Raw genomic sequence first — 25,201 nt, 5'->3', positions numbered from 1 at the left:
GGCATATTAGTTGGAGAGCCCCAAAGGAGCCCAGAGCGCACAGTTTTGCCTGGCCCGTTTCTGATCCACAGCTGCCCCACCAGACAGAGGGCTGCTGCAGCGTTTTGCGCACAATTGTTCCAGAAAGCACAGTGGTGGCAAGCCTCATTTTAATAGTCCCAGCTGCCCAGCAAGTAGTGGGCAGTTGCAACATTTAGGTAATTCTTTATTGGGGGACATGTCTTCTGAGCTAGGAGTGAGATGCACTCCTTTGCCCCATCCTTTCACAGCTGCGCAGCACTTAGTGCCAGCTGCTACGTTTAGGCCTGCGCAGATTGCGCACCCTTGACTTTCGCTGCTGTGGCAGCGCGCCCTGACTCTTGGGACATAGGGCATTTGAGCCCCTTTTGAGATGGCCAGTTGGCCAGGGGGACTGTAAGGATTATAGGGCGCCAGGCCCTAGTGGGATGGTGGTGCTAGGAAATGTAATGTATGTAGTATGTTTTATGCACCATGTTTGATACCTTTAAATGTGTTTTTATGATTATGAGGTTGTTTTGCATATCAAGGTTTATGCTAGTGAGATTATGTTTCACTGTGTGATTTATGCCCCTAATGTGAGTTATGCTTAGGAGGTTAGGGTCCATTGTGTTTAGACTTGTGAGAGCATTGCATAATGTGTTTATGCTGGTGAGGTTGGCGCAGAATGTAATTCGCTCCTGATGTGATACTATGCATAATGTAGTTTATGTTACAAGCTGATGCTAAGTACAGTGATTACCAGTGGTTACTGGTTGTACGTTTATGATATGTTTTATTTTTAGTACGTTCGCTTTGTGATGGTTCTGACAGTGGTTCAGTGGGCCCTGTCATGTGTAAATAATTCCCTTGTAGATATGACCTAGTGCCAGGTGGCACCATGTATAATATATGTTTACTATTCTAATGTGTTATGAGAATACAAAGGCTATTTTTGATATAACCTTGTGTGTAGTTCCTTTTGTGGTGTGCCTGGGATGTTGTTGCTTTGTGCGTGCGCAAATGCTTTACACATGGCCCCCGGGATAAGCCTGACTGCTCGTGCCAAGCTACCAAGGGGGTGAGGAGGGGTTATCTTTGGCGTGTAACTTCCTTGCCCTGATTAGAGTGGTGGTCTCTGCCTGGCTTTGGCGCAAGCCTTAGCCAACCAGAGATCCCATTTCTAACAGTAACCTTACTGGGGCTTCCGAGATATCGAGGGGTAAGGCTTCGGAATACCCGTTATCACCCGTTATCACCCATATTATTCAATTTGTATATTGAGTCATTGGCAGCCAAGATAAGAAAATAGATCTCCATCCCTCCTTTTGCCAATAACAGCTGGGTAAAAATCGTCTCCTTATACGCAGATGACCTCATGCTTTATATGTCAGACATACAGAGTGCGCTACCCATCATCAAACAACTAAGAGTAGACTGATTAGGTTGTGGGGTATTCGGTCAATACTTTTAAAACAGAAATTATGGTCTTGAACTTACTGAGGGCGTAATAGCTTAATTAAAGACAAATTGAAAAATAGATGGATAAGATCTTAGAAAATTGTCTCAGGCCAATTTTACAAGAATTTTCACAGAGGCATGGAGCCAGATAAAGGGTTGGTCGTATCGCTCGGATCGCTTTCGGAAAATCAAACCAAGATGTTAATAGTGCCAGAATGTACTTTTTTATTCAATACAATCGCAATCCCTGTAAATTTCAAGGAGTGGCTAAATAGATTACACGGAAATGTTAATAGCTTTATCTGGGCCTCAAAAGGTGTACAAATATCATGGAGGAAGGTGCAGAGAAGAAGAGGAAAGGGGGGGGGGCTGACATTACCAGACATGCAATACTATGTGTGGGTATTACAACTAAAGAACGGTGAAATACTGTTAATCTGGACAGTTCTGAGATAGGCACTCTGTATAGGGCCATGCTAAAATATGTTAGGGGCGGTGAGACCGACTTATCCTAAGTACTACAAGAAGGTCAGACTTAAAGTCTCACTTGCTACGGCATAACGTTGGTATCAAATAAGGAAAGAAACAAAACGTATGTACTATAGTAAACTTGCACCTATATGAGATTCATCGTGTGCACCAGAATGTGTAAATGACAAGCTTGCATGCCCTGTAAAAACGGCAGGTATCCAGAGATGGGACCAGCTCATGCAAGATGGTAGTTTTCTATCATGGTAAGAGTTCATATGGTGACGGAAGGGTACATATCAAGATTTAAGTATTTGCAATTAAAGAGTTGGTCTCAGAGCTTGATGCAGAAGACCGGGGAAAGAAATTAATTGGGGGAAACCCTAATGCAAGGAACACTAAAGAGGAAAGAAGTATCAAGCTGGCACTGGGTTTTGATGGATATAGCAGATGAAGAGTTCACGCTACCAGGCGAGCTGTGGGCAGGATACTTTCCGATAACGCAGTTAAATGAACTATGGCAAGTATCAAAGAGTACTTTATACTGTATTTTCAAATCCGCTACTTTAAGGAGGAACCACCTCTTTTCCCTCCACAGAGCATACTGGATATCCTACAAGATATTGAAGATGGGAAAAGGGAGAGCAGCTTAATGTATGAAAAGTGGCCTAGAGAAGGCCAATGATGCCCCTGGGTTTTCAGCTTCTGTGAAAATGTGGATAAGGCCTTGATGAACATTCTTGGATTAAACATTAAGGTAAGCCTCCTCCTCATTATATTTGGGAATTTAGAGAGCCCAGTAAAGCTGAGTAAAGATGAAACAAAATTATGATTCTACTTCATACTTTTGGAACACAAAGAAATTTGTAGGAAATGGATTATAGGCTGTCCACCGAAGTATACTATATAGCTCACTTTGCTAAAGCACATATTAAAAATGGATGCCACGGGTCCTACTTCTAAAAGATGTAATTTTTGGTTACCACTAATGAGTTGGTGGAACAAGGTAATGTTGGCGGGTGAATGGTACATAGTCTGGTGCTATTTGCCTCATAAATCAAGATGTTGTCCTATGATTACACCCATCCTTTTCTCTGTGTCTTGAAACTCGGTCATATGCCAATGTACGTCGAGAGAGAAAGAAAACTACCTCTCGGGTATGGCTACCTTGCAAAGATAAGACTGTAATGTCAGAAATGTCGGGGTATGGCCCTGGGGTTAATGAGGACAAAAAAAATGTAACTATCTGGTCCTACTTAGAACCAAGGACTATTTAAACAGTTCAAGTCATTGATAGTCATTTTCTAAGTGAAGTAAAAAGGCAATAAGTAGTAGCACTGCAGGACTATGAGAAACCTTAAAGAAATTGCGTTGTCCTTTTGTGAATGTCTTATGGTGTTACAGGAGCCTCCCATGGATGGCCCTGTCACATCTGGACTATCTGCTAGAAACGGCGCTTTATCCAGCACTCCTCCTCCACCCACTCAGCTTTCCCCTCCCTCCCTACTTTCCCCATCCCTTCACATTCATGATACTCTTTTGTCTTTGCTCTCCTTGATCACACCTCCTTTCACAACCCTCATTATTGCGTAAGTAATGATAGGTATAGATATAAACCTAACACAACCTTTTGGTTTTCATTTCACAAATCCCTTCTCTTGCTTTTTTCTAAAAAAATGTATTCACTATGCTTTTGATTGGTAACATTAAAAGAACTGTAGGATTCTTTTTTAACAGGGATTTGATACCAGGCTTAGGGGTTGATCTTGCTCTTGCCAAGGCATTGGTAGTCTTTTGCTTGAGTGTTAGTACTCTCAGCTTACCTTGAACACCATGTGCAGCATCATAAGCAAACCACTCTTCCCAGGGTATTTGCCGGCAATGTTGGCTGCGGATAAGTTGAAGAGGTTGGCTCCCGTTTCCTTGCAGAGGGCATGGACCAACATCTTCTTTCCCACCCCGGGCGGACCCGCCAGGAGCAGAGCCTTCACTAGAGGCGCTTTCTCATGAACCGCCTGAGAACCTGCAAAATATATGAATTAAGGAAATAATGAGACCTGCTGCTATATCAAATGCACACATGAGATGTTCTTAGTAGACACCACACGAATGGAAAAGATTCCACCTCAACGTCACTTCAGATTCATTTCTGAGATTTAAAACACAAAAAAACAGTGGATTGAATCCTGGGTAATCAACCAGTGAAAAAGGGTGATGTGGCTTGCCTCACGGAATCTTCCAACTTACATGAGACCAAGAAAATCAGTCATTGTGCAACACCTTTGCTTCGATGGAGAAACTTACAAAGTTACAGTGTTGACACTATTATAAAAAATATATTAAACAATGAATATGACTGGACATTAACACCTATCAAGCAGCAGTGTGACAAACCATGTTTGATGCACCAAGCCCTTGTCGGAGACCCTTAGATTAATCAAAGGACACCATAACACACCATATTACATATCTGCTAAACCATGGGGACATGTACCCTATCAGATCCACATAGTTACAATGTCAGGCTGACCAACTCAAAGTCAAAATGTGCACTTTCTGTTAGATGCACAAAGTAACACTGGGACACTGCCACTCATGGTGTTTTGCCCCACAGCAGGGCCACTGAGTTACAGCATCAAAAGGAGCCGCTTAGAGTCAACATTTGACACACCCAGTCAGAACAACAAACATTTCTTGAGAAAAAACTTGACATACCCCATGAAATCTACAAACATATGCACAGACGTGAAAGATGCCTGGGGGAGCTTTACCAGACAGCAGGGTTCTGGGTCAGCTCATGTTCACTAACCCTGCCACCCGAATGTTCCAATGTCCCCTTGTATCTGCTGTTACAGAATTACCAAATTAAGGGGGTGATTTAGAGTTTGGTGGAGAGGGTACCACATTCCTCGGTCAAACAAAAGGTCCGCCTTCCTGATTTAAAGATGGGGTTACCTTCAGTACACGGACAGTGGCGACTACTCCGTCTCCACTCCCTACATATCCCATCGACAGCCCGACAGAGTAACGGCTGTTGGAGGTTTTCCCATGTATCCGCTCACCAGATTTAGAAAGGGCGGACACAGCACCTGTTTTTAATTTTACAAACTGCCACCCAAAACGTGGCCTTAAGTAAAAGTAAAAACTTTTTAATTACCCCCACACTGTGGGAAGAAACTCTCATGGCGAGTGGGGGAGGGGGTGGGGGAATTGGATCTTTTTATTTTCAAAAGCTTTTGAAAATAAAAAAACATAAATTGAAAGTGTGCAGTGCGGAGCCATCATGTTGACCCAGCAGCACTGCACACTTTCAATGCATTTACAGGAACCACTGTGACAACGGTTCCTGTAAATGCTAAGGTTGCCTGCTGGGCCGGCGCACATTCCTAAATTTGGTGGGTGGAGTACCCTCGGCATGGCAGAAGTAGAGTACTCCGCCATGTAGATGGTACTAACACCATCCTCACAACTCTAAATTGGCCCCTCAATCTATTAAATTAAATGTCAATCAACTTTATTGTTCTCTAAAAACTGAACTGATCTTGGAAAGACTTCCATTAGTAGATCGATTCATTGTTATCCAATGATTTTATTGAGACCCCACCAGTGCTGTGGCAAAGGTCAAGTCACGTCCTGTATTTGGCTTACTAGAGCTTCTCCCTTCTCTGCCACTTTTGTGGAAACAACTGGGACCTGTGATGGTACCACACACTTCTCAGTAATATTGTCTCCGGCAGCCTTTTGCTGCTGGAGCATGGATGCAGAAACAACCAGTGGTTACAATGTTATCACAGTTTATTCCTCAGTTATTCTGGTCTAGCCTGAAACCATGGTGGAAATGACTGCTTGTGATGCTGTCCCCACTGCAGCAATGTGTGATGGATCTATCAGTAAATCCATAATTATGATATAAAGATGCAGATGAACACACTGCAGCATGTACCCAGGTCTAACTTGTGCCGGTGACTACAGGTGGTGAGCACCAACACTCAGTGGCGTACAAAGGGGGTTGCCGTGGGTGCGGGTCGCCCCAGGTGTCATCACTGAGGGGGGTGTGACAAAATGGCAAAACTATGTGTTTTAAACAAATATTTTTGCCATTTTGTCAAGCCGGGGGTGACAAGATAAATTTCCGCACCGGGTACCACCTGACCTTGCTACGCCACTGCCAACACTCATTTCTGGGGACGAGGTCTGTTATTCATCATCAGACCTGGACCTGGAGCAAAAGAAAGACAGAAAATAGAGAGCGATGAGGACTAGAAAGATAGAAAAACAACGAGAAAGAGAGAAAGCATGGATGGAAAAGAAGAGAACCCAAAAGAGTGAGATAAAGAGACAGGAAGTGTATGGCGGGGGAAGAAAGAAGTGTGGGGTGAAATCAAGACTAGGCAGCCTTGGTATTCGGCGAACCCTAGCATTGGAAGCTGGCTTCGAGAAAATCTTAGGGTCCTTCCACCTAGTTTATTTTGCTAATTAATCACTAAACATACTAAACAGCATATTAAATGCCTATGAGTAAATAGCGATATGATAAGACTCCATTAAAAATGTTCTACCTTTCCATACACCTTCTGGGCTTGATGCAGCACACTCTGCAATATGATGATAGAAGTTGATGGTAATGTGGAAAGGCTCACAGAAGAAATGAGAGCAGGATCAAGAAACGCGGAAGGAGTGGGCACCACAACTGAGGTGTAGAGGGGAGTGGGTTTTCCTGGCTGGATGGCAGGGAAGGAGCTGTACCCTTTCCATCCTGATTACACTTCAAAGGGGCTCTCCTGAGCACACACAAAGGAACCTAACACCAGACATGCACCTGCCTTTTGCTTCACTAGCTTGTTGGAGCCAAACTCAGAAAAGAGGGGAGAACTGACTAGAACTTGTTTTGGTGGTAGTCAAAGGATTGTCCCCTCCCCCCAACTAGGCACTGGGTATAAATGTGGCACCCTCAAAAGCTGAAATCAGAACACTCCTGAACTTGAGAAGATTCAGAAGGACTGCCCTGCTGTCTGAATAAGGAACCCTAAACTTGCTTGCCTTGAAACCCGGGACTTCAGAAGTGATTCCAAGGGTCAGTTGCATGCCCTCCTGTTAGAGCTACATGGAAACATTAAAGCGGCAAGAGGTCTTCTCCCACACCTGCAGAACTGATCATAACTGGACCCTGCTGTGGCCCCTTCCTGCTACTCTGTCTCCCCAGAGGTCCCGGGGGGCTCCTGTGGGGGATTGGGACTTAAAGGACTAAAGTCAGAAGGTAAAATCCTTGACCAGGACAAGCCTGATTTGTGTATCTAACCTGCGCTCCCTCATGGTCAGCATCAAATTGCTTCTAGGTCCTGGCCTATCACAACCATTGACTACTATTGGTACTTTATGCTTCTTGGTGCTATTTTTACTTAAACATTTAAAACATTTTAACTTTGGTTCCCTTTATTGGAATTTTGTCATTTTGTTTATAAAACTATACTCGTATATTTCTAATTCATTTTGGAATATTTTATTGTTTTGCATTTCGACGTATTACTGTTTTAGTTCTGCATAAATGCTTTACAAATTGCCTCTAAGTTAAGTGTGTCTGCTTTGTGCCAAGCTACCAGAGGGTTAAGCACAGGCTTACTTAGTAGTTTTTGTGGTTTACCCTAACAAGGGTTATGATTATTATCTGAGGTGGGTTCTCACCCCATCTGAACTAATATCCCAATTTCTTACAGTCTTTCACTGAACAACAGTTTGAAACAGTGTCTCACTCAATCAATTAGGTAAAGATCAGTGTGAAAGGTCCTAAGAAGTGAAGCTGAAGTGAAACATGCAGTGCAGCAGCACATGAAAAATACATGGTGCAGAATTCTCTGAATGGAGATTGCCTGAGAGTGAGCAGATTTACAAGTTAATGGGATTCTTAAACACTGTCACTTTGGAAGAAAAACAATCAAACAGGTTTACTCTCCCTGTAAAACATCTGAACTATTAAAATAAGCACTCAAGATGAACACAGTGTTGCCAGTACACTATTACTCTGTTAATATCATGCTGATAAATGTAATTACTTTCATGACTGTTTATTGGGCTTTAACAAAACAATCGTAGCACATTTATATACACAATGGAAAGTCCAATGTATCAAATACAAACTTTCTATGGAGATATATAAATATTTTAAACAGAGAAATGTAGAAAAAAATAGATAAAATAAGAAAGATGCAAACAAAAGTTATGCGGGGGTTTTAATCTAGTTGCTAAAATTGGCCTTGGCCTCCAAACACAAACAGATTGAACCCTGTGATGGTGCAAAGAGAACAAACTGAAAACAAGCCTTGCCATGTCCAAGAGTATGCAATGTGTCATGAAGGACATAAAGTCAAAGCGACCATGTTCACCCTGAATGGTGCCAAAATGAATACTTATATCCTTCTGCTCACTGTCAATCACACTAACTGAAATCCTACACATGTTCAGGTGGCCTACACACCTGGCAAAGACAAAGTGGCCATATGGCTCGTCTCCTATCCTTAATCACCCATTGTTCAATTACACTTCAATATCTCCTTCCTGTTTCATAGAGGGTTCTTTCTCTCAGATGTGACAAATTTAAGGGCCTCGATTGAAGGTCATGTTGGAAGATAATCTTCCGATTGGCAAATTCCGATCCAATAGCTATATAGAAAGCAGATTTAGAGTCGAATCCTATGGAAGAAAAAAAAAAGACACCAGCACTGTATTCTGCAAAGTGCACCAAGGTATGAATCTGAGCGAAGAAGCGTGGAAGGAATGGCTAAAGAGGACTGACAGTAAATAAGACCTCAACATAATAGCGCCAACCACACTGGATCAATGCCAAGCACTGCCCCGTCATGTTCCAGAAATCTATTAAAAGGGCTGAAAAATGCAAGATATTTGTAATCAAGAAGAGTTTGATAAATATGAAATCCATAGAAATACCAATTTTTATCTACCTTTGACAAAAGGCACAGAAGGAATGCCCTTTCACAAACCAGGAGTAAACTTCATTTACGTTGAGAAGACCAGGATAGTTCAGGAGAAATTGGCAACCACAGTATAACTCTGCGATGACAAAGGGAAAGAAAACCTAGGGGCAGATCTACAAGAAAGTGCCACAGCACGGCATCGGAAGCCCTTTGGCTGCGACACGCCACGGCACTTTCAGAGCACAGGAATGCGACATATCAACAATGATATGTCGCATTCCTGTGCTCTCCTATGTGCTGGCGGAGAAACAGCTGTCATGCGCCGTCGCAGGCACCCTTGCACCATGGTGCAAGGATGCCTGCGCCATGGGGAGATTGCTTTTGTGAAGGAAGGGGCACCTTCCTGCACAAAAGCAATCACTGCAGGAATTTTCCTCTTTCGATGCGTGCTGTAGAATGCAGCACACATTGAAAGAGGAAAAAATGAGGAGAAACAAAAACATTTCTCCTCGCTTCGCTTGGCTACGCCACCCCTAGGGTGGCGTAGAAAACTGACGCATTTCCAGGTTTACAATTTCTCGTAAATCTGGAAATGCATCAGTGGGCATGGGTGTTGCGTGGAAACACCCACAGCAACACCCATGTCCCGCCCCTAACACGCAAAGTGTTGCGTGAACAGGGGCGATATTTACAAGCACAGGTAAAGCCATGCAGGGTGACTTTACCTGTGCTTGTAAATATCCCTTAGCATGCTGCGCCACCGGTGCGTCATGGAACGTGATGCACTGGCGGCGCATGGAGCTTGTAAATCTGCCCCATAGTATGCTGCCTTTTCGCTACTGCTATCTACAGGGGCAAAAAAGCGGAGACCAGGTCTGCGGGATTCTCGTGCTAGGGCATCTGTTCGATATGCAAGGAGATACTCTCCACCCATATCTCGCCCCCCTCCCCGCCTTCCCAAGACTGTGCACTCTTACTCACCTTGTGTTAAGTCCCGCCCCAGGGGTGGTTATTTATGCATAACAAGCATCGGTGCTGACTGGTCTTCATGATATGGAACTGGAAGTTAGCCCATTTGGCGGAAGTGCTTTTGCCTCATAAGCGGAAGCACTTTTCCTAAAACCACCCTTGGTGACACGTTGAGGATCTCGGAGTATGGTGGGTGGTCTTGGGAGTGCGGGTGCCTCTGCTGAGACAGTGCACCACCATGCTCCCCCACCATACCGCTAATGAGTCCCAATTTGACTCATCTTCATGGCAGACAAAAATCAAGGTCTCGAGAGGCAATCACACCGCACACACTCTTAATATTAGCGATATGGAGTCTAAAATGTGAAAGAAAAGGCCCAGAAGGCAATCCTCCTCCTGTTCCTCACCAGGGATCTGGAACAGCATCTCATCCAGTGTGACATAGAATATTAGATCCATCAACTTAACTAGTCTCATGCTGACAATATAAATCCACTAACAGTCACAGCCATAATTTGACATACCCCATAATATTATCAGCAACATACTCTCAGAGCTGTTCCACATCACGAAAGAAGTGATAACAGTGGCGCAAGTCCACAAAATGCCTGAAGGCAAAGTACATTTAACACTAATGGATGTTGTCCTGTTCATGGTAATAACTCCGAGGTTCTACTAGGGGGAGCTGCAGTCTCGCTGCATTTCAGGACAGTAGCTAGCTGCCTTACTCTGCGCCTTGCATGGAGCTGAAAAGCAAAGCGCCAACCGGTTTTAATAAAAATAATGAATGGAGAACAACGCTTTTGTCGGCCCACGAAGCTGCAAGCACGCAGCAAGATGCCCCGAATCCTGTCTTTGATAACAAGCCCCTCCTTGCTATAGCGACAGCCTCTGTGTCTCTGTGTCTTCTCTTTGGCACTCTAAATGTGTTCTATTCACATTACTGTGATACACCTCCTTTCTGCTTACACCCTTAGCACCGGGACGACACTTAAATCATCTATGTGTACATCTCTATTAAGATCTCCAGCGCCTCGGATGTATTTTAGAAATGAGGCGCTATGTAAGCCTAGTGCATCAGCTACTTCGCAAGTAGAAAGGATGTTTCAAATCTTTCAAATGGAATGATAACAAAGGATTTCTGAAGTTCGGCAACAAAGGTACAGGATGGATATGCCATGTGCAAAAACGTACAGAATGTTTCACTGAATAAAATAACTTCTGTCAGAGTACATGACTGAAAAGCAGATTAAACTGGGTTTATGAGAAACTGTTTTTTATTCATCCGGCTCTAACTCTGCATTTACAGCTACGGAATCGATTTATACTTAACTTCAAGTTATATTTGCATATGTAGACATGCACTATTATACTCACATTTTATATTTATTCCTCAAGTTACCTGTTTGCATGTATAACCCTGCATCAAACTGTATATTAAATGCTTAATTAAAGTTAGCCTGACTACAGACCTCAGTTGAAATGCATTTTGATTTGTCAGCATATATTTCTTTTTCTTGCAGATTTGTTGTTGTATTTGTTAGAGAAAGGCTTATTGTCTGTATTAGACAGCTGATAGAGAGACCTGGATAGAAAACTTGGCAGTAAACGTGGAGATACAGTGACCGAAAGAAGCTTTCTCTCCATTATGTACCAGGATGGCAAGGTCTTCAAGGTTGAGAACTTGGTAGTTCGAAGGAGATAAGGACATTTCTTAATCTCCTTTTACCTTTGAATTAGGGTGCACACAGTTAAAGTCATCAGAGATTCCCTTTAGACCTTGAGAGGTAAAGACCTGTCTGCTTGCCCTATTCTTGCAGGTGTGAGACTTTATGCTAACCAACTTTGTCCAAGACTTCTACTGCTCCGATCATGCTGACAGCTTCTATGCTCCCAAATTAGAGACACTTGATATATAATCCCATTTTGATTTATGTTAACAAGAGAGAAGGGAAGTTTCTTTATGGAACACCTGAATGCTGTAATTTGTTTTTGCATTATTGTGGCTATCACAATTCTGTATCGTATTCTAATGTGCCTTAATCTGCTGAGATGTTTCAGCTTTCCTATTGTATTGCTGTATTTATCGAACTTATATTTGGTTTGCAAATATACTGGATTGATTGGTAATCCAAATAAAACCCTTACCCATATTCAGCGATTCCTGGTCCTTATTGTAGAGTTGCATTGGCTTCACAAGTTAGAAATGTATTGTTGGTGTCTTCTCCCTTTCAATGCTTCATGTCAACAAACAAAGGTCCATATGACCAATGGGGAAAAATCTTTGAAGACTTGACTAACAGATTACGTTGTAAGGCCCAGTGCTCTTTCAGGTCTCGCCTAGCAGACAGTGCAAGCTGTTCAGCTGCGAAAGACCTATTTCGAACTTACAAAGGGCTTAGAGCCATTTTTTATCGTTGGTTGCCTTTATTCTCACTCTCATTTGCTAGCTTCTTATGTGATGGCTTGCCTACCTCTGCTTGTCTTTGTCCCTCCCCAGGATCATAGCCTCTATACCATCCTTTTGATTGACTGACTTGTGTCCATCCTCTGCTCACTTTTAAGTAACTACTTTTTTTTCTTTTTGGTTGTTTTGCAGCCCTCTCTCTTGTACGTTTCTCCCTCTGCCAAGTTCCCGCCTCATGTTCCTCGTTGCTATCTCCCTTGTGCACTTCTCACCCATCCCATGTTGACCTCTCCTTCGTCTGCTACTCACACCCTCCTGTGGTTCTACACCCAAACACCCGACTCCCTGCACTTCATGTTGCTCTCTCTATTGTGTACTTCTGTCCTTGCACCATGTTGCTCTCTACCTTGTCTGCTGCTCACTCTCTCGTGTGCTTCTCCATCCAAACACCCTCACTACCTGCACTACATGTTGCTCTCTCTATTGTGTACTTCTCTCCTTGCATCATGTTGCTCTCTGCATTGTCTGCTGCTCACTCTCTCGTGTGCCTCTCCATCCAAACACCCTCACTACCTGCACTACATGTTGCTCTCTCTATTGTGTACTTCTCTCCTTGCATCATGTTGCTCTCTGCATTGTCTGCTGCTCACTCTCTCGTGTGCCTCTCCATCCAAACACCCTCACTACCTGCACTACATGTTGCTCTCTCTATTGTGTACTTCTCTCCTTGCATCATGTTGCTCTCTGCATTGTCTGCTGCTCACTCTCTCGTGTGCCTCTCCATCCAAACACCCTCACTACCTGCACTACATGTTGCTCTCGCCCTCCTGTGTTTCTTTAACTGTCCCCTGTTGCTCCATTGATCTTGTGCAACCTCATTGCCCCCTTGTTGCTCTCTAACTCGTGTACTGCCATTTTAGTTATATTGTGTGCTTCTGCACTAAAAGAAAAAACAAAAATTGCTTACTGATTCATAGTGGCATCCGCCATCTTGAATCAATAAATAAAAATGGGGAAAAAAGGTGCTCATGCCATTCTGTAGGCGTGCACACACATGGTGATCCAGGTGTGCAACTACAGAATGATGTGAGCAGCAACTGTGGTCACTTCATTGTCCCTTTTTCCCCTTCTTTATTTTGTTTGCCGAAGCACTGCAGCATGGGAAAAACATTTTTTATTTTTTGCTGATCTTCCACAGCGTTGTCGAACTGCAATGACAAAGATGAGATGTCCAAAAAGCAATGCCTATTGGTTTTGCCATTGTTTTTTTTCATTTGAAAGGACTTTCCCTGCGATCTCTGAAATGCTGCTTTATTTTCTCCAAAAATGTCACATATTTACACATAAAAAAACTAACTTTATTCAGCTCACAGATACCCTTTTGAGTCTGTCCCATGTTTAAAGTATGCAACTCTTGCGCCTGGAGGTATCAGCAGTCATTTAAATGAAAATTTAGAAGTGCAGGTACTCGCTAGTTAGAGTACCTGTTTGTTCCTAAGAAGTGCCAGTGCTCTCCCATTGAATGTACTGTTCTTTCAAATTAAAGAAGTGCAGGTGCTCAGTACTGGGCAGTACCTGCCCATTTAAAGTGCTGGGTCTCAGATAATTTGTCGTGAGTGTAACCTCAAACAGAGGTTAATAAGACTCTTGTGGACCCAAAACAATCAATAGGTGAAGTGCTTCAAAAATAAAATATATCTGGAAAGTTAAACTTCTATTTTTGGACACTTCATCTAGAAAGCAAGCATTTCTAAACGTGTATTCAGCACACTCAACCCATTGACTATTCCCTCGGCGCATGTCTGTCCTGCCAAAAGTCTGCTGCTTCCATCGTGTGCTCGTAAAAGGATTTCAGGGCCTTCTGAAGGGGTGAGGTGTGCACATTTTCAACACTTTTCTTCCATAAAACTTTCCAGCCTTCTTGAAGTTCACAAAAGTTGCAGTTTTATAAAAACAAGTGGGGAATAAAACCCCCTTTCACATTTAATTTCAGCGTGAAAACTCACGAAAAATGTCCAAAACAATTATTTTCCAAAGGAAAAAAAAGCTTTGATGAAGTTGATCATTTTTACTATATTGTGCAAGTCAAACGTCAACATTTTACGGCCCGAGAAATCGATCATGAGAGCGCCAGGCTGGATAGGGAGCTTGCATGGAGAAGGTAATTCCAGAGAGTAGGCACCCGGACAGATGTCTGCCTGCCTCCTCTCTCTGCACATCTGGAGGAGGCACAGCTGGTTTAGGTTAGTGGAGTGGTGTAGAAATCAGTGCAGGTAAGATTGAAATTATAATTGAATTTGTATAGAGCCTCATACCACTTTTGAGGCACAGAACCACTTCATCAAATGGGTGGCACGCTGCACTGTGACATGGTGTACATATGGAAACCTGTCGTACTTGCGATGGAATGTATGTGGGAGAGTTTTGGTGCCATGCATGAGTGACCAGTGGTGCTCTCGCCCTGTCTTCGATCACTTGTGATGGAAGAAAGAAAAGCGAAGTTTACTTTAGTCCGCTGCTATGAGGTACTTTGAGACCCCCTGGACAGTGAAGCCACCAACCACGGTTTGCAGAGGTATGAATGGTGCAGAGCACAGGTCTATGGACTGTATAACCTCAAAGTGCTTCCTGCTCAGGAGGCACAGGGCAAGAAAGTGTTCAAAAACAAGATAACTGTTTAGTTTTTTTTATAAATGTAAGATTGTTGGACTCAGCCAGTGGCGGCTGCTCCCGGGAAGTAGCAGTGGGGTGGGGTGGGGAAAAGAGGGGAGGAGGGTTAAAACAAAAATCACTTACCTGTCACCGCCTCTCCTCCGTCCTCTTCCTGGCTTCTTCTGTGGAAACCGGAAGCAGGAAGCACCCGGGCTCCCAGGCTCCCCATTGCCAATGATGTGATTGGTCTGAGTGGCATGGTTAGGCGCTTAGCCAGGGAATTGGAGCCTGGGCATATTCTTCACGCAGGCTGTAATGCAACCTGCATGGAGAACAGGGCCGGACTGGCCGTAGCGGGCACCGGGCAATCCCCCGGTGCGCCACACGGGTGGGGGCCGGTTTGGGGCACCTGGGGGCCGTTTTTGTTATAGGGCCATTTTTGCAGCATAGCTGTAAAATCGGCCCTGTAACAAAATCGTCTGAAAACCGGCCCCGGCAAAGAGCTCGGCGGCACCCACAAGCCCTGAGGGGAGGGCCGGCCGAGCACTTTGCCAGGGCTGGTTTTGGTTCCCAGTCCGGCCCTGATGGAGAACATGCAAAGTGTGCATCAATGTCCGGTCAAACATTCATGCGCAGCTACATAGTGTCAATCCTCCCCCTGCTCTGAGAGCAGAACAGATCTGCCCACCCCACCGAGACACTGCGGCAGGAACAAATAAAATGATTATTACCCGAGTTATTATTTTATTTTTCCTTTTTTTTCACTGAAAAAAGTAGTGAGACGACGCTGCTCTGCCTTAGCGGAGGAGCCGCCACTGGACTCTGCACTGATGGCTCCAGGTGCATTTGCTGTACCCTGAGACATTGGACTATAAAGTGTCTGCATCCTCTTGTGCTACACTATAGTCTGTGGTTCAGGAGTAAGTTTTGTTGTTAGTGTGCCCTCATGCAAGAAAAATGCCCTCCCTCAGACACAGCTTGGTTGCAAAAAACAGCAGTAACTGAGGTCCATGAAGCCATGGTGCCACTGCACCTATTGCACTATTGATAGACTAGCCCCTGATTCACAGTTCCTTTCTAGACGCCAGTCTTGGTGTAGTGGGTGGAGCTACTGAGAGAAGTTAAGTTTGGTGACAATGAGAGATTGGCAGGGAGAGTGAGCTAGCAAGCCTCTCTGCGGGGGTGGTAAAGGCCTTGTCCGCTATAAATAACAGCCCCCCCCCAATTCCTCCTCCCCTCTGGACCGAGGTATACATCAAAGGATGTGGCTGTGAAGACAGACACAGAGATAAGGGGGGGCGGGGCATACCTTCAGTGCTTAATTTGAGCCGGTGGGGGCCACCACCACTTATTTTTGGGGCACGTATTTTTCTGCACCAGATATTTACCGAGAGGGAAAACAAGGAAAGACGCAAAAACCATCACAGAGGCAGGAAGCAGGAACCAGCAAGAGCGAGGTAAAGGTGAAGGGAGAGTCTGGCAGTGGATTAAAGAAGCACGAGGTGGATTTAGGCTTATGCAGCCTTGCTATTCGGCGCGCAGATGTTTAATTGCACCGGCCAGGGGCGTCTGATCAGAGACTCGGGCACCAGCACATTTAATTACACGTTAAGCACTGCGTACATTTCAAGCATAGAGTATAGAGACGAATGCTCTGCACTGCAGCCCCTTCCCTAGAGGCCACACTGCTTCCAAAATACAGCCCCCACCTTCAGGTGGCTTATGACCCCTAGTTTCATTAGGGGACACTTCCCTGGGACCTGAGGGGTTTCCGGCTTGCTCCTGCTGCGCTCTACCTAAGGGGTAGCAGCCACCAAGAAAAAAGCAATATGTATTCCCTTATTATGCTGCTCTCTGTAAGCAAACTCATAAAATCTGTTCTGGGCCTATTAGCTCATGCCTGCCTGCTCCCCACACCTTTCCAACGTGTTAATTTACGTTTCAGCCTGAGCTTTAATTTAAAACGTGTGCTTTCCTTGGGTCTGTGCTCAATTTTCAATGTTGATTTCTAAAGCTTTGCTTACATATTTTCATTTTACTTTCCACGAAAGCACTAATTGTGCTTTTCTTCTATATCAAAATATTTTCTAAAATCTGTCTTGTCTAGGAGACTTGTGTTTGATTCCTGAGTGGTTTCACCTTCTAAGCCAGAATCCTTGGATAATATAGTAATTTGACATCATTTTCCTAGAAAGGTGACGAGGTGTAATTTGGGCCTGCAGCCAAAGGCTGGCGCTAGAATCCTGAGGTGACATCTCATTCTGAGGCCCTGCTCCAGGATATCCTCTGGTCCCATGCATAGTATTAAAATCAGACAGCCATATTTCATATTTTGAATGAATGTCTAAATGGTCGATGTCAGGTTCCTTAACAGATTTCCCAGTTTTCTCTCTTACCCAAGTGCACACTTTTAACATCTTCGTGGAATAAAGTTACGGAAAGCAAAACTCTAGGCGTTACAGAAATATACAATAAAGGAAATATGCAAACGGATAGTGAATAAACAAGATAAGTATCAAAAGGGCGTTTAAAGTTCTATCCTGAAGTTTGACAGACCCACAGGCCACAGCAGAGTCACACAGAGAGGTCTTCTGTGGCACCACAGGGAGCCCTGTGGTTATCTGGCACGGCGCGCAGTGTGCGGATACAGATTCTCCCCTGGGCATGCCTGCTGCCAACACTGAAGAGTTGTGTGAAACTTCAGATCGCACTAATAAAAATAAATGTATCTATTATAAATGCAAATAGTGTTTGCCAAGAGAGGAATTTTTATATTAAATTCCTTGCGGTTACGTGAGAGGCAGCGCATAAAAAATGAGCAGCATAATTTACCTGAAAATGTGTGAAAGCAAGAAAAGGTTTCCAACACTGTTGAATGGGGAGGGGCTGTATAGTGGGCAGTAGCGGCTTGCACAGGTAAGAGTGGTGAGGCGGGGGTGCATGGCGGGGTGGGGGGGGTGGTGGAGTTCGGCAGACATGGTAGTAAGTAATATTAAATAAATAAATAAAACCACTTAGTTTGCACTTCGTGCATCGCCGCGTCGGCGAGCTACTACGATGCAGCGAGGGCAAAGGAAGTCCTAGCCTCTTGCTGATGAACTACTTTACATATTGCCAGCGGTATTTTATAATTAATGTTTTATAATGATTGTGATTATTTGTATATCTTTGATGGTCTAACTGATCGAAATAAAGATTGAAACTGAAAGGAAGTGTTTTTATTTATTTAATATTACTTATCCTGTCCTCTGTCTAATTCCACCACCCTGCACCCCGCCCCACATCACTGCCTACTGCTCTTACTTGTGCGAGCCGCCACTGATAACGGCGGAAGGATAGAGGGTGGTTGCATGAGGGCATAAGTCCGGTCACCAGAGCCCACTGTTACGGATAGCGCTGGACATGAGGGCGGAAGAGTATGATTTTTAGGTCTGGCTTGATAGCCCAACTATCTGCAAGACCAGTTATTACCATATCTCTACACTGTACATTGAGTGGGCTTTTGTTCCACCCAGTGGAGAATTAAAATGCAAGCCAGACCTATTGCCTTTGTCAGTGCTTGTTCGGTTGGGTGATAGAGATGTTCGAAATCACATACATGAACGCTCTTCCACTGCTGCCTCTATCTATGCAGTGCTTTTTTTGTATGAGGGGGAAGCTGGCATTGATGTTGCTTGTGCAGCCTGTCCTGTGTGAGGGAAGCATCCTTAGCTTACAATCGAGCTGTAACTGCTGTGCGTGAGAAGGAAGCTTGCACCACTGCTTGTATGCGATTCCTGGGTGAGCATTTATTGAACCTGTACTCTTCTTGCACCGTGAGTCAGAGAAGCTGTTCCTGACAGTGCACATGCTGTCTGGTTTGTGCTTAGGAGAGGTTTACTCTGCTTCTGACCGTGCTGTTCCTGATCAGTATGTTTGCATGAATCTTATGCCATTGTTACATAGTGTGGAGAAGTGTGGCTCAATGGTTAGAGCTGCAGACCCTGATGCAGAGGTCTGGCCCGGGACCAGGGTTCAATTCCCGCCTTGGCGGGTCTTGGGCTCAATTTCCTTGGACCTGATCATTCTCGCCTCGGTGCCTTCTCTAATCATGGGTCCCACTCTGTGACTCTGGGCAATAGCTTGCTTAATCTCCACAACGGCCCCAACAGCGCGGGGATGCCTGGCTTCACCTTGGGGGTGCCCAGGAGTGGACATTTCACAGGGAAAAGTCAGGAAGGGTTCCACGGCGGTATGTGTACAGCGCCAGGAAACCCTGATAGGGGTTTCAGAGCGCTTTACAAGTACAAATTCATTTCATTACCTGTGAAATACCTATGCTTTTGTGCAGAAGAATCTTGCGGTGTGAATGCCTGACAAGCGCCTATTCTATGCTTAAGGAAAGCTTGCACTGCTCATAGTACACGAAGGGGCTCATTTACAAGCCCTGTGCGCTGCAGGAGTGCCACTATTGTGACATTACAGCCCAAATCTAAAAGGCCATGTAAAACCACCTAGTGAGGCTTTTAATGGCATTGTAAATATGGAATGAAGTTGCTGCGCTGCCTCACACTACAATGGAAGGCGTTATGGTGGATGTTCCCATGTAACACCCATGGTGCTTGACACTTTTCCAGATTTACAACAAGTTGTAAACCTGGGAATGCATCAAAAGCCTGTGCCTCACAAAGGAAGGCGTAGGGGAGGTGAAATGAAGAGAAATTACATTATTTGTCCTCGTTTTTTTCCTCTTTCTATGTGTGTTGCATTCAGCAGCACACATAGAAAGAGGATATTACCTCCATTAATTGTGCAGGAAAGTGTCACTGCCTGCACAAAACCAATCATCCCTACCACACAGACACCCTTGCACCATGGTGCCTGTGTTGGTGCATGGCAGGCATTTGAGCGCTAGCTCAGGGAAAGAGGACAGGAATGCACTGTATGTGATAGATACAGCCCATTACTGCCCTTCTCTTTTGTGGTAGGGCAGCGTAGTAGGAACGCTTGTAGAACTACCCAAAAGCAAAATATTGTAAATGAGACCCTTAGGCTGTGAACATGGGAAGTTGTTTCCAGTTTGCTTATACTGTGCTATTTGCATGAGTGAAGGAAACGTGCATACCTCTGTCCTGTAATACATCTATTCTGTGCAATCTGGAAGCTTGCAAGGCTTCTACCCGTTGTTTGTGTATTGCTTACACTGCTGCTGCCCATAATGTAACTGTGCTGTGCATAAGAGAAGCATGCACCTGTATTGTACATCAGTAGCGGTCGGTCGCGGGAGTGCTGCTGGGCGGTGACATGGGGAGGGAGAAGGGCAGGATGGGAGGTAGTAAACTATGGATTACGGTCGATTACAGGTAAGTAAACATAAAAATAAATCAAACGAATTTCGTTGCGCGCACTGCATCGCATTTGGCGGTGCTGCAACGAAATTCGTTTAATTTTTAGGTTTATTTACCTGGAATCGGCCGTAATCCATTGTTTACTACCCACCACCCTGCCCCTCCCCCTCCCCACGTCACTGCCCGGCAGCACTCCCACGACCGACCGCTACTGCTGTACATATTGTATGTATGAGAGAATCATGTGCTGTTTATATTGTCCAATAACCTCTTATCCCCGGTAGAACTTGGTGCTTGAAGCAGGCGGCACCACACAGAGTGCAATTAAGAATAACTTTTTTTAATTTCATAATTTCCGACTTTTCTGCCTTCAAATGGACAGAACATATTCTGCTTGTGCAAGTATAGTGCCCAATATTTTATTTATTTTATTTTAAAAGTTTTATATTGCGCTGGCTAGACTCAGAGATATCAGAGCGCTTTAACCCCTTCCATGTGGGGCTAATTCCCCCGCGGTGCGGGGGGCAGAGAGTCCGCGCGCGGCGGCGCGGTGCTCGTGGCGAGCCCAGCTCATCATGCTGCACAGTGGAGCTGTGCTCATGACGAGCTGGGCTCGCCACGACTCCGCCCACTCCAATAGAACCCCGGCACAGGCAGGGAATTAGCAGCGCATGGGCCGGCCGCGGCAGTTATGAGCACAGCTCCACTGTGCCTCATGACGAGCTCAGCTCGTCATAAGCATGCAAGGGGTTAAGGAAGCAAGAGCAAGGCAATATCAATGAAACAGTAGTTACTTGCAAAATACAATCAAGTACATGAGAATCTCACTATCAAAACAAGAGAAAGGCAAAAATCTTAGGATTCAAAAGTTATGTACAGTTAAATAAAATAAGGGAGGTATAATGTCGGAGCAAACAGTAAAAATATGACAACAAAACATTTGTAGGGATAAAAGGGATGAGGTAACTGAAGAGAGGTCAGGACAAATTAACAAAATAAGGGGAGAACGCAAATAAACTTGAGGAAATTACATTAGAGTCAACAAAATAAATGAGAGAACCAAGGAGAGCAAAAGCAGGTGTACACACTAAGGAGATCACAGGGAAAATGCAAGGTTCTATTGGAGTGGGCGGAGTCGTGACGAGCCCAGCTCAGCATGCTGCACAGTGGAGCTGTGCTCATGACGAGCTGGGCTCGTCACAACTCCGCCCACTTCAATAGAACCCCCGCACAGGCGGGGAATTAGCCGTGCATGGGCCGGCCGCGCAGTTACGACGAGCTTAGCACGTCATGAGCACAGCTCCACTGTGCCTCATGACGAGCTCAGCCCGTCATAAGCATGCAAGGGGTTAAGGAAGCAAGAGCAAGGCAATATCAATGAAACAGTAGTTACTTGCAAAATACAATCAAGTACATGAGAATCTCACTATCAAAACAAGAGAAAGGCAAAAATCTTAGGATTCAAAAGTTATGTACAGTTAAATAAAATAAGGGAGGTATAACCTAGGAGCAAACGGTAAAAATATGACAACAAAACATTTGTAGGGGTAAAAGGGATGAGGTAACTGAAGAGAGGTCAAGACAAATTAACAAAATAAGGGTAGAACACAAATAAACTTGAGGAAATTACATTAGAGACAACAAAATAAATGAGAGAACCAAGGAGAGCAAAAGCAGGTGTACACAATAAGGAGATCACAGGGAAAATGCAAGGTTCTATTGGAGTGGGCGGAGTCGTGACGAGCCCAGCTCAGCATGCTACACAGTGGAGCTGTGCTCATGACGAGCTGAGCTCGTCACAACTCCGCCCACTTCAATAAAACCCCCGCACAGGCTGGGAATTAGCCGTGCATGGGCCGGCCGCGGCAGATATGACGAGCTTAGCACGTCATGAGCACAGCTCCACTGTGCCTCATGACAAACTCAGCCCGTCATAAGCATGCAAGGGGTTAAGGAAGCAAGAGCAAGGCAATATCTATGAAACAGTAGTTACATGTAAAATACAATCAAGTACATGAGAATCTCACTATCAAAACAAGAGAAAGGCAAAAATCTTAGGATTCAAAAGTTATGTACAGTTAAATAAAATAAGGGAGGTATAACCTAGGAGCAAACGGTAAAAATATGACAACAAAACATTTGTAGGGGTAAAAGGGATGAGGTAACTGAAGAGAGGTCAAGACAAATTAACAAAATAAGGGTAGAACGCAAATAAACTTGAGGAAATTACATTAGAGACAACAAAATAAATGAGAGAACCATGGAGAGCAAAAGCAGGTGTACACAATAGGGAGAACACAGGGAAAACGCAAGGTCAGTAGGTTAACAGAGAGATGACCTTACAGGAGATCATAGAATATCAGGATCTGAAAGAATTATGGACTCCAGTATTTATTGAGGAGATGGTGTTTGTTTCTCCAGAGTAGGGGGGATTGGCTTGCCCACTGTTGTTCATACTGACCGTTTGGGCGGCCTCAGGCTGCCCAAACAGTCAGTATGAACAACAGTGGGCAAGCCACTCCCCCACTGCCCTCGAGAAACACCGCCCACTCCCAACCAGGAACTTCAGCTTTCTCGCCGTGCGATAAGGCAGAAACAGATGGTAGTTATTACCATTTATGTTTCTGCCTTCTCGCACTGCGAGAAAGCAGGGGGGTGGCGGCCAAATGCCCCTATAGAGGAGCCGCCACTGAAGAGAGGGCTTATATTGAAGAAGGATTGATCCATATGCCATAGGGATACCTCTGAAAGCAAATCATAATGAGGCACAATTGCTAGGCTATAGGACGAAATTGTGAAAAAAATATTTATTAACGTACACAACGGGCTGGCCTTGATATACACTTGAATCCTTCAGAGTCAAGCTCAGCAATTCACTCTACAGCTCCTCAGAACAGGCTAGTTGTGATAGACCTTACCCCTGCCTATTCGACTTTTTGCAACTAATACCCGAACAGGTCCTTTTACCCCAAATACCTAACTGCCAGAGTCAGACCCCACACGACTCTACGGGCGCTTAGGTCCCCCCAAGCCAGCCTGCTTAAACCTCCTAGGTTTAGACTTAAAAAATGGGGAGGTAAATCTTTTACAGACTTGGGTCCAAACGCCTGGAGTCATCTTCCTAGCCATTTGAAAAGTATTGAATCAGAAGTTTTGTTGCAGAGGGAGCTTAAGACTCTCCCATTCTTTGATTTTGTCTCCCCTCCGTTTAGATCCGATCTTGTTAGCTGCATTTATAGCCATTAAGCGCCAGGCTGCTCTATTGGGAGTGGCAGTGCGCACTACAGGTACACTATTCATTCATTCATTCAGTCAGTCAACTCTGTAATTAAAGCAGATACATGTTCTCCTACGTTTGGCTCCACTGTGTTGCTGTAAATTGTTCTCAGCGCCTTTTTTCTTATGTTTCATTTGTACATATGGAATTTTTGTAAGCTTCAGGTGTTTGTCTAGATTAATGGATATAATTCAGTACATATCTCTGTTTTATATTCTTAAAATATGAGCACGGCGTCAGAGTTTGCGCTGGTCCTACTGCTCTTGCTTTGTCGAGGCTCAACGTTTTGGTTTTGAAAATCACAGAAAATACGCAAGGAAACCACACTGAGTTTCAATTAAAAGAAAATACTCTTCTTATGACAGACAGCCACATCTGCCTCTCATTACTGCTTGATTGGGGCACTTGCTCTCTCCTGCCGGCCAATCACGGCTCCCCCCTCATAGGCCAGGCTTCCCTCCCTGCGGAGACCTGAGGCCAGGAGTTCATGTCACAAGTTAACACAGCAACGTAGGTCACGAGGAGGCTGATGCAGTCAGCTGTGAGTCTGTACTAACAAAAATAAACAGGGCACTAGGAGCTCTTCAGTAAAATAACAGTGAAAAGTGGCAACTGCCAGTCACAGAGGAAAGACTAACAACTGAACGAATGTAGAGCACACGTTTCCCGCTCACCTGCCTGGCCAGGTTTAAAGCAGGTCAGGGTGCGCCCTGGGGCATTCACAATAGCATACCTGCACGAGCGGGCAGTGTGGAGGCTGTTACTGGTGAGCAATGTGAGAAGCTCACTTTGGGGGGCTGGGAACTAACCTACAGCTTCCATTTTATACCAGGCCACCAAACATATGATTGAGAGGTATTGGACTTGGCCCTTTTTGTAGGGTCATCCCTGAACTTTTTGCCTTCCTCCTGGTATTTTTTCTGACCTGGTGTTGGTGGTTTTAGGACTGTCGGCACTTTATCACTGCTGTCCAGTGTAAAGTGCATGTGCCCTTCATGGTAAAACATGGTCACATTGGTCTACACCTGTTTGGCATATTTAATTTACCTATCAGTCCCTAGTACTGTGGTATCTCATATACCCGGGGCCAGTAAATGAAATGCTACTGGTGGGCTTTCAGCGCTGATTGCGCCACCCACCAAAGTAGCCTTTCAAAACGGTCTCAGGCCTATGCCATTGAAGGGGCCTGTGCGCGTAGTTTACTGCCGCTGTGACGTGGCACATAAAGTGGGTGCCATGTCTGTGACTCCCCTTTTATTACATTTCAGTCACCCCTAAGGTAGGCCCTAGCTAGCCCTATGGGCAGGGTGCAATGTAGGTAAAAGGTAGGACATGTGCCTTAACTGTGTGGAATGTCCTGGTAGTGACAAACAACCATTTTGGTTTCTCACTGCTGTGAGGCTTCTCATAGGAATGCATTGGGAATTTCCTGAAATGTGCTTCAGTAGAAATTCTTGACCTGAGAGGAGTAGAGTAGTCAAGTTTGGTACTTTTGGAATATTGATAATAAATGCTGTGTAATGGTGTTTGCAGATTTATTATCACTATTTTACAAATGTCACTTTTAGAAGTTGGCATTTCTGTGTGCTGTGCGTCTTTGTGCCTGCCTGATGTGTATTGCATGTCTGGCTCTGGAGTGACAGGATCCAGGGAGGTGCAGTGGCTCCAGAGGAGCTGGGTGAGTCAGCGCTAGGCTGAATAGGCCCATCTGCAT

General features: G+C 44.7%; 1 protein-coding gene across 1 annotated transcript in view; it reads right to left on the bottom strand.

Moving 5' to 3' along the window:
- DRC11 (dynein regulatory complex subunit 11) overlaps positions 1 to 25,201 on the bottom strand; it is a 951,413-nt gene that overhangs the window by 70,664 nt on the left and 855,548 nt on the right. Inside the window, exon 15 of the mRNA XM_078681371.1 lies at positions 3,750 to 3,949. Coding sequence (XP_078537497.1) covers positions 3,750 to 3,949 — 200 coding nt within the window. The remainder of the gene's footprint in view (positions 1 to 3,749; positions 3,950 to 25,201) is intronic.

The sequence above is a fragment of the Lissotriton helveticus genome, chromosome 3_1, assembly GCF_964261635.1.
Source record: "Lissotriton helveticus chromosome 3_1, aLisHel1.1, whole genome shotgun sequence".
Lineage (NCBI taxonomy): Eukaryota > Metazoa > Chordata > Amphibia > Caudata > Salamandridae > Lissotriton > Lissotriton helveticus.
The sequence above is the reverse complement of the archived record's forward strand: the minus strand, read 5'-3'. Positions and strand labels throughout refer to the sequence as shown.